Here is a 16086-nt window from a genome sequence, read left to right on the forward strand (position 1 = left end):
TTTATACACCATTCATTATACAAAACTCGATTGCGCGGAAAAATCTTCGTCGCATTTTTTAATTTTCTTTTCTTTTCTGAAGTATGTTTTGACAATGTTCTTAAGAAAAGAAGTTACACACACACACACACATACACACCACACACACACACACACAAACACACATATATATATATATATATATATATATATATATATATATATATATATATATATATATACTTTTTTCTTACCTACAATTACCTTCTTGTCAAACCTGTTCAGGAAGGACGGCCACTTGCTTCTGATATTTTTTTCCTATTTCCTGGTAGATATTATGACCGTGTCTCTTTCAGTCGCATTATTTTTGTATTTCCCCGATATATATGTGTGTGTGTGTGTTTGTGTGTTTTGTGTGTGTGTGTGTAGAATCTAATCCGATACATATATAATTGTAATAGCCACAATGCCCTCTTGACTTTTTAAATTTATTTGCTCTTTTTTGGATACGCTTGTCACTACAAAGCCTTGAGATCCAATTTCAAAGAAATTTGAAGAAATCATGATGTCCGGTAGCGGAAACGAACCCGCGATAACACAATCACGACGAGGTCACCTTGCCCACCTGACCACGAGAAGAATTTGAGAAGTTAAGAGGGCATTGTGGCCATTACAATTATATATATATATATATATATATATATATATATATATATATATATATATATATATATATATATATATATATATATGTATGTATGTGTATATGAATACTTATCACATCACCGTGATTCATATAAATCATTCGAGCTACAAATGTCCTTTAATACTATCTAATTCGCTCTGCCTCGGAATTGATACATTTTCATATATGTACCGAGGGGGAATTTTTAGTTGATAATATGAATGATATAATGGTGCCTATTGCATAATTATTCACCTTTGTCATCGGCCTTTGAGAGGATTAGATTACTAAATTATAAGCTCGATAAAAAAAATTCTAATTTTGATGTTTGTAATCTACGATGACAAAACAGTAATGTCTTTCAGTCATCTCATGGCAAACTACTGCCACATAACATCCACCAAGAAATGAGAACTTTCCAAAATTGGAGGATTTGACGAAAGGCTTCGTTTAATATGTCAACATATATGAGGAAGCCTTATTTTACTAGTTTCTGTTTTTTTTTTCTTTTCTTTTCTTTTGGTAGCTGATCCCCTCATTTTGTATTTTCCTTTTCCTTCTCTTCTTTCGAATGAACATAATCTTTGGAAGCTTGAATTGCAAGTCAGTGGCCCCAGTGAGCTTGTTCCATATCAATATGGTTCATCTTCTGAAATATAATAATAATAATAATAATAATAATAATAATAATAATAATAATAATAATAATAATGAACCAAACAAAAACTTCTTTCAGTTTTCTTCTGAAGATTGAAAAAGAAACCCACAAATTCAATTTGTAACTTGTTTACTTCTAAGTATTTACATTTAGTTTTACTCCACACTCGAGTACTTTCAGGCCCTTCTGTGGCCCATTCTCAAGAGATGTTGGGATGTTAGCCTGGGTCAAGGCCCAGCAGTCTTCTGGAACTTCTTCTCGTTGTGCTGTCATTTATGCGATGGCTGTTCTGGTTTTCTGAGAGTTGCCAATCCCCTCTTGTCGCTCTGATATCCTGAGCTGATGGTCAATGGGATTCACCCTTGTGGTAAGGTGTGGTCACCGTAAGTCTGTTGGGTAGGAAACCTAATCTCCAGGTCAGCAGGGTCAATCTTAGCTTCTTTTAATATCAAAGCTCGGCTTATGGGATCTTCTGAGGTAAAACCTTTGTTTCCTTCAATTACTTTGATCTCTCTGATAAAGCGCACCTTCTACTACCCTCCTGTGACTAATTTTGTTGCTTTTGTATATAAGCCTACTGTTTTTGAAATCCATGCTATGGTCATTTTTCCCAACAATGTCTAGCTATAGCACTCCCCTGAGAGTTAAGCTGTACTGCCCTTCTATGTTCTTGGACATTAGTCCTTATTCCCCTACCTGATTCCCCACATATCTGTCTCCACAATTATTGCAATTGATTATGTATACCCCCGCTACATCATCTGTATTACTGTCTTCTCCTTCCAATTTATTTTTACATACTTTGTTTTTTAAGGTATTATCAAAGCACCTTTGATAATACCTTAAAAAACAAAGTATGTAAAAATAAATTGGAAGGAGAAGACAGTAATACAGATGATGTAGCGGGGGTATACATAATCAATTGCAATAATTGTGGAGACAGATATGTGGGGGAATCAGGTAGGGGAATAAGGACTAGAGTCCAAGAACATAGAAGGGCAGTACAGCTTAACTCTCAGGGGAGTGCTATAGCTAGACATTGTTGGGAAAATGACCATAGCATGGATTTCAAAAACAGTAGGCTTATATACAAAAGCAACAAAATTAGTCACAGGAGTAGTAGAAGGTGCGCTTATCAGAGAGATCAAAGTAATTGAAGGAAACAAAGGTTTTACCTCAGAAGATCCCATAAGCCGAGCTTTGATATTAAAAGAAGCTAAGATTGACCCTGCTGACCTGGAGATTAGGTTTCCTACCCAACAGACTTACGGTGACCACACCCTTACCACAAGGGTGAATCCCATTGACCATCAGCTCAGGATATCAGAGCGACAAGAGGGGATTGGCAACTCTCAAGAAAACCAGAACAGCCATCGCATAAATGACAGCACAACGAGAAGAAGTTCCAGAAGACTGCTGGGCCTTGACCCAGGCTAACATCCCAACATCTCTTGAGAATGGGCCACAGAAGGGCCTGAAAGTACTCGAGTGTGGAGTAAAACTAAATGTAAATACTTAGAAGTAAACAAGTTACAAATTGAATTTGTGGGTTTCTTTTTCAATAATATAATAATAATAATAATAATAATATAATTAGGTCTTTGTTTAAACAGTTCCTCGCAAGACCTAAAGAAGAGAGGTCATCCCACTTCAGACAAAAAAAATCTACCTACCTAGCGTCTCAATGGCGTGATCAGCATGGTCTCGGCCTTCCATCTCTGTGGCCGCGAGTCCGATTTTCGGGCATTCCACTGAAGGGTTAGAGATGTGTATTTCTGTTGATAGAAGTTCACTCTCGACGTGGTTCGGAAGTCACGTAAAGCCGTTGGTCCTGTTGCTGAATAACCACTGGTTCCATGCAATGTAAAAACACCATACAAAACAAAATCTACCTGGTCTGCGTGTGACGTCATCAAGAGTCCAAGCAGGTCTCCCTCACTTATTATTAATATAATAATAGCTACTGGAACTGTAGACATCATAATTGGTCGAAATTGTGACTAGCATTTTTTCTTTCCTAAAGTGGCCGAGCTTTATATATATATATATATATATATATATATATATATATATATATATATATATATATATATATAAATATTTGTTGTTGTTTGTATGGTGTTTTTACGTTGCATGGAACCAGTGGTTATTCAGCAACGGGACCAACGGCTTTACGTGACTTCCGAACCACGTCGAGAGTGAACTTCTATCACCAGAAATACACATCTCTCACTCCTCAATGGAATGGCCGAGAATCGAAGCCGCGACCAACGGGGTGAGAAGCAAACACCAAACCAACCACGCTACTGAGGCGCTGAGCTTTTTATAAATAGATTTTCAAGTTATTAGTGAACAGCAAACAAAGTAGGCTACTATGCCAAATACTTGTGCTGTGTTTGGCTGTAAAGCAAAATCTATATAGGATGGCGAAATTGTGTTGCATGACTTTGCCAAGAACGAGGAAGTGAAAAAATTTGCATACAGTTTGCAAGAGGAAGGTTCACTTCGAGGCTAATAATGCAAGGATATTTAGCCAACACCGCAGAAGGTTCATACAAAAGGAATTTCGTGGATGAATGATTAAACACACCTGCACCAAAGCAGAGTACATTGAAAACCGATTATTTTTATTGTTATTTCAGTAGATGAAACATATTCACGTGGAACAAGCCCACAGTGGTCCTTGATTTTGAATTCAAGCTTCCAAAAGAATGTTGGTTTCAACCTCCCACCGCAGACCCCACGCTGCAGCAGTAACTGATCATGATGCAGAGTCGGTGATTATCATCACGCAGGGGAGACGCGAGCCCGCGACATCTGAATGACATCACGACACTAACCACTGTACTAGTGGGCCAGTTAACAATTTATTAACAGCTCTACATTTGTCCCTTTCTGTTTTTTTTTTTTTTTATCGTTTTCTTTTCATGAACAAGATTCATATAAATTCACGAAGGAAATTATATAAACTACCTTGATATTAAGAATTAAGTTTGTTGAATAACTCTCGCCCTAACAACACACTGTATTCGAGATATTATTTTAGTGAGAACGCAAAGATGCTTTTTTTTATGATAAATCTCCAGTGATGCATAATTGCCATTAGGTCTTTTTGGTTTTACTTACAAGGAATATTTGAGGACTTCCTAAGAAAATTCTCGAAATATACACTCATCTCTCTCTCTCTCTCCCGGCAAAAAAAAAAGAAAAAAAAATGATCGGTTTACATGTGTATGATGAAAAAAAAATGAAAGTTGATTAGTGAGCACACGTTTTACATATGTTGACATAGTAAAGCGAAATCAACATACCACCCTGGAGATTAAAATTCAACTTCTTTCGGCATTTTACTTTACTTTTTTTTTCTTTTATTTAAAAAAATACATTTTAAAGTTCATTTTACAATTTAATACATATACAATATATGTAATTTAGGTACAGAAGCAACAAATATATAGTTATATTTTTTATAGATCAATATACTTAAATTCACTATGTATATACATATATATACTCATACCCATACACTGTGTATACATACCCATTTCACATACATATATATCTGTATATACTAAAGTTCCAAGTAACTACGTGTAAAATGAGAATAAATGTTTTTAACCGATTACGCAATACATTTCCGTATATATTTTCTCTTATTAAAATAACAATTACGTGTGGATCATTTACAAAAACCAAGATTTGTAGCTATACCAGATACCAAATATAAAATCGTCTAATAATACTACATTTGCAGTGTTCCTATCTTTCAAAGTGTTTGTTTCAAAATCCAATTTTAGTACTTGAAGAAAATTCTTAGTTCTGACTACATAAAGCTTTAAACACTTTTTTTTCAAACCTTTCTATTAATTTTTTATTCTCTCTACAATAATAAAATAAATGCCTCATAGTTTCTTTTTCCCCACAAGTAGGTTCTACATACTACATCATCTTGTACGATATTATCAAAAGTAATCTGTCCCGAGTTGGCAATACTTCATGTATATATTTATACATTACTTCTCGGACATGTGACTCTATAAATTTGCTATTTACATTTACCCATATATTCTTCAAAACCAAACATTGGAGGGTATGCGAGAATTTGAGTTCATGTTAGCAAAGAAAAATGAACTTGACTTTGTGTCAAAACAAGCCTCTCCCTGTCTTACGTACCCTTGGGCTGGATTGACTTTCTGACCGTCGTCCAAAGGGTAAGAGGAGAAGGAAAATACGAATGTAAACGAGCCCTGCGGCAAGCCTTCACCTTGAATTCCTACTTCCTTTTAAACTCTGGTGTTATAGAAAAAATATGCGTGAATCTTTTCGCCGTCGATTTTACTCTACTACACATCAAATTTCAATCTCTCTTTTTTCATGATTCGAAATTTTCACGCTGTTGGATAAGAGAGCATATTAGAGAATATAAGCTGAGGCCATCCGTGTAAACTGTAATGTATCAGACCGTACAGCCTACAGGCAACACGTGATCAAAAACAACTTCCATGTCATAACAACAGGCGTTCGGATTCGGAATTTTAGATTTTAAATAAATAAAAGCTCCGCTAACATCTTAAGAATGATTTTGTTATAATGTAGTGCGTATAATTATATTTGGCAGTATTAGCTTAATAAATTAATAACGAACCGGAGATGATTGGAAAGACAAACTTTTACAAGGGACCCTCTGTTTGACATTTGAAAACCGTTGACTAAAGATATAAATCATGTTTGTAGTGACTGCAAAGTTTAAAAAGAGGTAGATGAATCTCCCTCCCACCCTCTCTCTCTATACATGTATATTAATTGCTGTATGGCCTCCATTTACCTTGCTGTAATCACGTGACACAAATCCTTTTGGAGATTGAGGAGGAGGTGACGAGTTCCCCGCCCCCTCCCTCCAACCAATCCCGGTATCCCGTTTGCCACCTCCACAGCCGAGCCAACCTGTCCTACTTGGCATCAGCTGGTAGCAGCCAGCATTTAACTCTCAGACGGAGACGCGAGCGGCAGGAGTTTTCTCTTCGAGTATCTTCTTTGTTCTACATTTACAGCTCGTACTGATCAGTCAAAAATGTCGGCGACAGTTCTCAAGACAGTCAAGTGCGGAAAGACCATCACTACCGCTGTTTTCCGACAGAAGCACACCTTGACCGCTGGTAAGCAGGTGTCCCATGATTTTTGTATTAACGTTCAGCCATCGGCTGTGCCGCCTCATATTTGTCATTTTTAATTTGTTACTCCGCTATTGGAAACTTATTTTGACGCCTAGATTAGCCTAGCCCTTGGAAAGTCAGTAGCTTGCCCTTGGCCCCTTCAAGGACTTCCGTGTTGTTACTAGCCTGGATCGGGAGGTAGGCCTCCCTGGGGCAATGGTAGCCTTTATCTTGCTGGAAAAGATCACCGCAGCCTTGGCGTCCAGCAAAAAAAATACGTATTGTTTTGCCAGATGCATTACAGTTAAGCATATAGGCTAGCTAGATCAAGCATAACGATTGATGGGCATTTCTAATTAGAAAAAACAGCGTTTTGTAGCCTAATGGTGTATCCTTATGTATTAGGTAGGCATGGTCTCTCGGATGTTATTAAGCACATGCAGTAAGCTAGTCAAGTAACTTTATTAGAATTATAATGCAAAAAGAAAGTAAGTCAATTTTGAAGTAAGTTTAGGATCCTAAGTTTATTTTTGTAATGCAACGAAATGCACACTTGATTTTCCCTAAGGCTTATAACTAGTATTGTCATGATTGCTATGCTAGTCGAAAGGCAAATTTTACCTTTAAAATCACTGCTTATTTAGCCCTCCAGTTCATTTATTTATTTTTGTAGGATGAAAGTTTGTCACCATTTTAAAGTTCATTGTCTACGTTAAGAACAGTTGTAACTTGGGTAGCCTCTACCTAGTTGTTGCATTTGCTGTCATCTATCAATAGGGTGGTGTTGATTAATGTTTGAACGAACCAGGTATCGGCAAAGTGTTCATTTTTAGACCATGAGACATTTTTCATATTAGCTAATTACCTAGTATCTGCATTTGCATTAGTAGTCCGTGGTCTTTAGGCTAGTCCTGCGAGATTAATATGTTCAACTAATTATATTTTGATGGTTGATCATAGTAAAAAATTCCCTTATTTTCTTTATATTTTCACTTTACTGTGATGATCATTTTGTGTGATTAGCTTTATTTTGATGTAGATATTAACAGGTGATATTCTAGTGCCTCAATGTTTAAGAGGAATTTTCAGTGGTTATTTTGAGTGATGATCAGGGTACTGTTTAGCTACTGTATTGCTGTTTTAGTAGAACTATAAAGAGGTTCCAGAATACCCAGAAACGACTAGCAATGAATAACTTGTTGCTCCAAAATTACAACAGAATTTAGACCTACTTATTAAAATGGTCAGTACAAGGTATTGGCCCCAAGTTTTATTTGGATAGCTTACTTTGCAGTAGCTCCCTTAATCTTCAGTCAGGAAACAGCTTAAAATTGACATGTAGTTTATTGAGGAAGAATAACAAATATATTGATAACTGTGAACTCAGGTTAGAGGTGGTCATATTTTGCAGTTGAAAGTTTGGTAGTTAAGAGTAATAACACAGATGTTTTCTATACACATACAAGTTGCATATTAATGATATTTCCATTTAGATAAAACTGTATCTTGCAAATACATAAAAATTCATGTATATAGTACCTGGTCTATAATTTTATTACCTGGTCTATAATTTTATATCAAGCAACATTCACTTTACAACTAAGTACCTATAAATGAAAAGAACTTTCAGTGTAAAATAAATGCATTGAATCAATAATTGTAAATTATTAACTCCTTTTGCATCAATAGTTTTAACTGAAACAATTGATGCAAAGATGATAAATAATTTTACAATTACTGATCCAGTGCATTTTTCTTACTTTGAAAGTTCTTTTCATTTATAGGTACTTAGTTGTAAAGTGAATGTTGCTTATGATATAAAATTATAGACCAGGTACATACTATATACATGAATTTTTGTATTTGCAAGATACAGTTTTATCTAAATGGAAATATCATTAATATGCAACTTGTATGTGTATAGAAAACATCTGTTATTAATCTTAACTACCAAACTTTGTTAGGTGCTTCTTCACATCAGAAAGACGCCAGTTTTTAGGGCAATTGTAAGGGTCCATCTTAATGTAGATTTTCCGTTATCCCTTGAGGTGTACGATGTGATGGTTATCTATAGCTTTTACAATGCTTTAAATTCAACAAGATTATCATTAAATGATTTAAACAGGCAATCCAAAATCTTAAATCAGTTAAGTGTAATTGATTATGGTTAGAAGTATATGTTGGAGAAGGCATTTATAAAGGTAAAATTTTATCACTTGAAATAAAATACTCTTGGCTGTAACAGAATGGAAATGAAAGCAAAAAGTTTAGATATTATTATGACTGCTAGTGAACATTGTAAGAATGAACTAAAGCCAAATTACTGGTGTAAAATATTTTTAACAAGACTTCTGACCTAACAGAAGAGAGATGTGGGTACATCAAGCTAAGGGGCCAGCAAGCCAGACAATTTTGCATGCCTTGATTCTTTAGTGTCAGTTGCCAAGTGTTGGGGGGTAACATGTGCAGCACGCATGATCACCTTAGCGTGTGAAAGGGCTCAAACAATGATGGAAAGATATATATTTTTCTGTATTCTGTATAATGGTCAACATGAAATTTTCTCCAGTCCTCTTTCTAAATAGTGAGTTGTGAAAATTGATAGTGCTCTCACAGTAACTACAATTTGTAAATGGTGCTTTGTCTGGTTAATTTTGTATGGTCTTTGTTTAACACCCTTCTCATCTTGTGCCAAATTTGAAGTATGTTTATGATGTATAGTTGTCTGTTTCTACATGCTTTGTCAAACTTATATAGAAACTGGGAGCTGCCAAAGTATATTTGGCATTTAGCCAGACCCTGGCAGAGAGTTAGTGTCTCACGTGTCGATATTAAGGACGTGGTTGTCATGCAACATATCTCTGATATTTTTAACTTTTATATATTGTTTGTGATGAATGCCAAGGTGCAAGCAAGAGATTATTTATTTCTTTGCTAGTTAAATCAGATTTAGTTAGTAATGCTTTGTCTGGTGAATAATTGTTCTTCAGTTCATAAGTTCAAACTAACTGTAAGCTCACCAGTCTCTCATTTTGTAGATTTCATTGTTGTATCTTCTTAGGTTTTTTTTTTATATCTTACTTATGTTTATTCTTTTTCTTTTTCCATCCTGGTCTGCTTCCCTATCATTGGCTTGCATTGTGCTTTTCTTACTAGGGTTATATAATTATATAATTGAATATAATTCAATGTATATAATTGAATTATATTCATATTATTTTAAACTGATATTAACTTCTTACACATTGTCAGTTGTTATTCCTCTTCCCCTATACACTGTTCAGATTTTCTTCACATTTGTTATTTCCATTCTTTGGTTATGTTTTGGTACATTCATGTTCTTTTGTCCCATTTTGTGCATGATATTGTAACCTAATCTTACTATTTCTCTAACTGATAATAGTCAGTACATAGTAAGTAATTTCCTTATGGTAGTGTGTCTTTTACCTTCAGGTGAAAGTCGTATTGGGGCTGAGGCAGTTGGAACACAGCAACAGCAGCGCCATCAGCAAATGCATCAGGTGGTAGCACAGTCGGGCACAGCTCCTCTACCACCCCCATCTATCTTTATGCCACCAAATGTTAAAGAACTTGAGGCTTCAGAGAAAGTAAGTTAAGTTTTGTTGTTAAGCATTATGATAGCTTCGGTCTGTTCACGTATGAACAAAGTTTGTGTAGTGTAATTTGTCTCAAGTCACTTTTATATATGATATAATTTTAAAGTTATATAAGCTCATAACACATATTCACACTTTCCATAGGCGCAGTTCTCTCCAAGGCGCACCAGAGACACAACAAGTGCTCGTCTTGCTACCCTTGGAAGTCTTTACAGCTCAGGGATGATGAGGAGTGAAGGTGTCAGAGACAGTAGTTACAACTTTGATTCAGTCCCTATAGATTGTCACATTGGAGTTTATGATGGCAGCAATACAGTTTCACTTGATTCAGTAAGTACATTATACTACTATTATATTTACCAAAGTTTGTATGAAGTGGTAATGTGTGGTTGATTCGGGGAGCGCAATGTTTCTTTTGAATTAGTAATGCTTCACTTCATTTGCATATTATTATTATTATTATTATTATTATTATTATTATTATTATTATTATTAGGTAGTATGTATAGCCTCATACAGCAATAATAATGATCATCTGCAAACTATGATTTTTGGACAAAATTTCAGGCATTTAAAAGTAAAGAAGTAAATGAAATGTAGGTACACTTTTAATGATCCTGTTAGTAATGCCATTTTGATTTTTCAACCATATTTTTATTTTCTTTTCAGTCTATTCAAACCAATGTACCCAAGCCATTTGGATTGAGTGCACAGGCGCCATCACATTTTCATACCCCAGATTGTCATGGAGAACAGGATGACAAATATGTTGCAGGTGACCTTCAGGATCACCACCAGTCTACTCACTTCTCATCAAAGAAGACTTCAGGTACTGCCTTGTGTAATTTTGGCAGTTCAGGAGCTAAATGGGGCATGCGGGGTGTTAAAGTTTTACCAAGTGTGGTGGGACATACAATTAGACATTATGGTTCATTGTGTTACAGTGGTAGACTAGTAGTAGCAGGGATGCCTCCAACACTAAACTATCCTAACCTTGTTCGTTATTGGCCTTTTAACTCCATCTCAAGCAGTGGATGTGTGTGTGGTAGAGAAGTTGTGAAACAAGAGAGGCACATACATAATTGCATGACTGATAGAGTTCAAGAGAAAAAAGATGGTGAAGGTGTGGATTCTGAAACTCCCCATGTACAATTAACAGCAAGACAAAAATTACAGCGTGCTGTTAAAGAATATGGATCAACTGTCATAGTGTTTCATGTTGCAATATCTCTAACATCATTAGGGATTTGTTATCTTTTGGTTTCTAGGTGAGTAAATTTTCAACCTTTTGCATTCTTTAGGAAATTTGTCTTTTATTATTATGCTTTTTGGTCTAATTGCTATGCTTTTTTGTCTTAATTGCTAAATGGTAATTTCATGTAGTTGATAAATCTATTTTTCAGTAGCTACTTAGTTTTATTGTGTGGTAAACATCCTCACACATTTAATGTTGTGTTGGTGTTTGTAAGGTAAACATCCTCAAATCTTTGATTTTGAATCTGATATTACTAGTAAATAATGAATAGTCATTAAGATTATGGATCATGTTGAATTCAAGTTTTTAACTTTGTTCTTTTTTCTTTTTTTTCAGTGGTGTAGACATGACTGGATTAATTAAGGCTTTGGGTATTAACCTGGGAACTGTTAGTGATGCTGTGGTTGATAGTGGCATTGATAGTACAGCACCAGATGCAACGGGGCCTACTCAAGCAGAAGGGGAGTCAGATGCAAATACCAGAAGAGCTGCAGGAGCAGCTACATTCGTTGTAGCTTATGCTGTTCATAAGGTTTTTGCTCCAGCTCGTATAGGCATCACATTAACAGCAACTCCATTCATTGTTAGGTATCTGCGGAGAATAGGCTTTTTGAAGCCACCAAAGCCAAAAACAGTTTAATATTTGTGAGTACAGGTAATTTGTTATGGTTGGTTATATATATATATACTATATATAATATTTAATGGCATGTAGCCTATATATAATGAGAAGGCTACCTCAGATAAAGATATAAAAGATGTTTTATATTTTAGGAATCTTACCATCATAGCAAAGGGCAAACATTAATGTTGATCAGTTGTAGGAGTAGAATTTTGTAATTACTCTGCTATAAAAGTAACTATTCTATCATGGTATACTTCCTGTTAGTTTCTTTTTTTTTTTATTACAAAGTTGAGCATGTCAAATGCCCTTATAGTAGGCACATACTTGCCAGTCTGTGGTTTTTTAGGCATTGTGTTATGAAATGTTGCTTTATCTGAAGCACGTGATTGTCTTATCTTTTCGTATAGATGGTCATCAGTGTGTGAATGCAGCTGAGGAAGTTTAAAATAAAACTTAGAGAACCTGTCAAATTCTACAAACTAAATTATGGCAAGTAGGCTTTCTGACATAAAATGCTGTCGGTTACACACCATGTGAGCCTTTTTTGCTCATCTGTCATTTTGATGCTCAACTTCCCATAAAAACATTGTTTAAATGCAGTGTACCTCGACTATGTAGGTAAAGCTTGCCCCTTTTCTTCATTTTTTCAATTTGAAGTCTATGTAGTCTTGGTTCCTAGTAGATGATTTACACACTTCTCTGGATACTGATCACTTAGTTTTGTCATGTAAATAGCTCAGTATCGGTGCATTGCACAATGTATGTTACTTGGAGATGGCTTAAATTATGATTTTTTATTGTATGATTCCAAAGTTTCCCCTATGGGGAAAATTAGTTTTTTGATGAAAAATTGTATAACTCATCGTTAGACAGCAAAGTATTTAGTATTTTTTTATGTACACATATTCATAAAGGGATGTATACTTAGAACCTACATTTTGGTGTTGAGATTGTATTTTATTTTAAGGTGTATCGAGGTTACAGGTAATTGTAGTTACAGTAATTGGCTTACTATGTTTTTCAGTCTTGAAGTTTTTAATTCTTTATTTTGAATTGCCTGGGAAATGGCTTGTATTGCTTAATGTTTTCATACAAGTGAATCTTTAGAGGATATGATCAATCATTTTAAAAATGTTAAGTCATGAATGCATATTCAAGTGAATAAGTTTCTAGGATAACTTACTTAATTTTTCCTAATTAAAATCCAATGCAATACCAGGTGGTAGCATAGGTTAACCATTTGATAGAGAATGTGGTTGTGATTTAAATTTTGAGGAATTTTTTTTTTTTAATCATGATTTATTAGTCATTTCTTATACTTAGTATCTCGTACCTGAATATGTTTGTTATAGTAGTCTTAAATAGTTTGACAGGACGGTGCACAAATCATTTCATATCAGTGGGGAGTTTCTTGGAAGTGGTAGATTGAAATTGCATGACCAGTGGAAGCAATTTTTCCCATCTTTTCTTTTTCCACAGTGCAATTAACGTCTATAAGAATGTACCTAACACACCAAAAATTCTATTGGAAAATTGTTAGTACATTTATATGTGCAAATGTAATGCTTATCAGGCATAGACATTTATCTCAAAACTCTTGAAGATTCGAATGAATGATGCATCCCCCAAATTTTTACAATTATGGTTTAATTGGTAAGTGCACTGCAGATTCATTTAATGGATGGCAAGAATTGTTATGGTGGTAAGTCTTTTGGGTCCACATTCATTATTTTCGTAGGAGGTTTTTTTTTTCTCTTCTTTTCTTTGCATATACTGTAGCTGGAAATAGTTATTTTTTTTATCTGTGCTTTTCAATAATGTCTGTGTACAAAAAAAAATTACTTCTGGTGTATATTTCATAAATCTCATACATTTGTTATTGTACACAGCAACTTAAAAATTCTGCTATCATAGGGTTCTGCTGTTGTCCCTTTATAAGCAATAAATTGAAATGTCGGCTGTTTTCTTTTTTTTAACATGCATGTGAATAATGAAGCTTGGTTGCCTTTACCGTTGGGAGGAGAATTACAATTTAATTTCTGATACTGTACTGCAATGTTACCAAGTAAGTTAAATAGTGATTCTTGATGGTGATAACAGTAGGATTAGAAACAGACAGTAAGCCTAATGGGAGTTTAGAGTAAGAAACAGACAGTAAGCCTAATGGGAGTTTAGAAGGATGAATGATTTGTTTAGTAATTTATAATACAGTATATCAGTGGTTTATGGAACTAGTGAGTAATACCATAAAGTAATTATGTATTAGTGTCAATAGTAGTGTGGATTATAAATCGTATAATATGGTAGTAAAATTGTACTGTTGTTCTTGTGACTTTTCAACCCTCAGACTGAAAGGGGTGGCATAGTAAGAACAATTTTCACCTTGTTATTTTGTCAGTCATAATTCTCATGAAAGGTTTTCTTTTTCTTTTCATCTGTTATTTTTCCACCACATTTTAACTTGTAATTTTAAGCTAGCTTGAACATGGGTGATTTTCATTACTAGTAGAATTAATTTTAAAGATGTTTGATGAGCCTTTTTAATTAAAGAGAACTTTAACTTACGTGGTCAGACAAGGGGGAACTCTTCATGCACAGCCTGAAATGCTACATGTAATCCTGAAAACCCAGCTACCTCTAGGGCATTAGATTTTGTAGTTTTCAGATACATAAACTGTTGGTTCAAAGGCGCCATAAGGATGGCATCACTCTTCAGATTTGAAGATAGTTCTAAAGAGAGAGAATAGCACCTTTTGGTCAGAATGATACCTGCAATCCAGTCAACTCACCATTTAGGAAATATTTGTATGTGGCCAATGTTACCCTCTGCTGGTTCTTCTGGGGTAATACAGTAATTTCCAAGTCAGTTAAGAAATATTGTTTTAGCTTCAGTCATGATGTTAGTTTCTAGAAGGGCATACCTTCTGTAGGGGTACTGTCTTATTTGCAGAAGACAGAACTTGCATATAAATTTTACTAATGCTGTTTCTCTAGTACCAGCAACCATGATCATTAATCATCACCTTTCCTGATGGCTAGTTCTAATGGAACCTCGTTTTAAAATTTTTTTCTTCACACCCCAGCTGCAGAACAACTTCAATAGGTCAGTCAGTCTGACAATTCATATCTGAAGGGAACCTTGTTAATCACAAGTTGTAGAAAACTTGTTCAGGCTGCCTGGTCAAATCCTCGAACCAATTTTCAGTCTTCAGTGGGAGCAGATTTCCTTCCCTCTAGCAGTCACATTTTGTGATGCTGATGTCATTCAACTGTAGCTGTCCTCAAATTCTACTTCCAAACAATTTAACTGTCAGTATGTCCTCGTTAGGAAATCTTGTATGCCATTGCATAATGTGGAACTTGAGGGAGCTCCACTTAAATCTGCTAGCTGCACTGCTTTGTTCAAGCAAGGAATGCTTGATTAAGCTGCATTTACACTTGAGAAGTTTTACTTCAACTTGAGGCTTGCTGATTTCATAAGTGTGGGAATGTAGATCTTTTCACTTGAAGTTGGCCTACCTAACTGAGGAAGCAGTAACCTTCCAACTTTGCTGAGGTGATTAGGATTTCACATCCAGGCACCTTTAAGGTTTTAACTTGCTTGAAATAACAGCAAGTATGTCAAGACTACTTGACATACTCTACCAAGTCTCAAAGAGTACATAGATGCAGGAGTTCTGCAGCTGGGCCAATTGCTGATGTAGCTGCAGAAAACCAGAACCTTCCCTGGCACTTCATCTTTGCCTAGCAGAACAATACACTTTTGTTCATGTACGGTACAATCTAAATGTCTTTACTTAGGGGAAAATCTCTTAAATGCTAGCTGGATCTAGTTAAAAATACAAGGTTTTGGTGACCGCAGGGTGATAGCTAATTGGGAGAGAGCAGGTGGACTCTGATCTCTCTTCCCCCTCTTGTGCCGCGTCAGGTACACTTGACAAGAAAACTGAAGATACAGTTTTCATTAGCTTTTGTTCATCCAATTTCCCATTTGTTTTTACTGAAGACATATCGCTAAATTTACTCTAGAATATGAAAATATACTGCAAATTATATCATATAAGTTAAAACTGTGAAACAAAACCGTTCAGATACTTAAAAACACGATATATGT

The 16086-nt window shown here is 35.2% G+C and overlaps 1 protein-coding gene across 1 annotated transcript; it reads left to right on the forward strand.

Moving 5' to 3' along the window:
* Positions 1–6249: 6249 nt before the first annotated feature.
* LOC135215062 (uncharacterized) lies at positions 6250–13931 on the forward strand. Its single transcript, XM_064249553.1, has 5 exons — positions 6250–6478; positions 9911–10083; positions 10237–10422; positions 10762–11360; positions 11684–13931. The coding sequence occupies exons 1-5, from the start codon at positions 6394–6396 to the stop codon at positions 11985–11987; spliced, it is 1347 nt and encodes a 448-aa protein (XP_064105623.1). The 5' UTR covers positions 6250–6393; the 3' UTR covers positions 11988–13931.
* The last annotated feature ends 2155 nt before the right edge of the window (positions 13932–16086 follow it).

The sequence above is a fragment of the Macrobrachium nipponense genome, chromosome 19 (genome assembly GCF_015104395.2).
Source record: "Macrobrachium nipponense isolate FS-2020 chromosome 19, ASM1510439v2, whole genome shotgun sequence".
NCBI lineage: Eukaryota > Metazoa > Arthropoda > Malacostraca > Decapoda > Palaemonidae > Macrobrachium > Macrobrachium nipponense.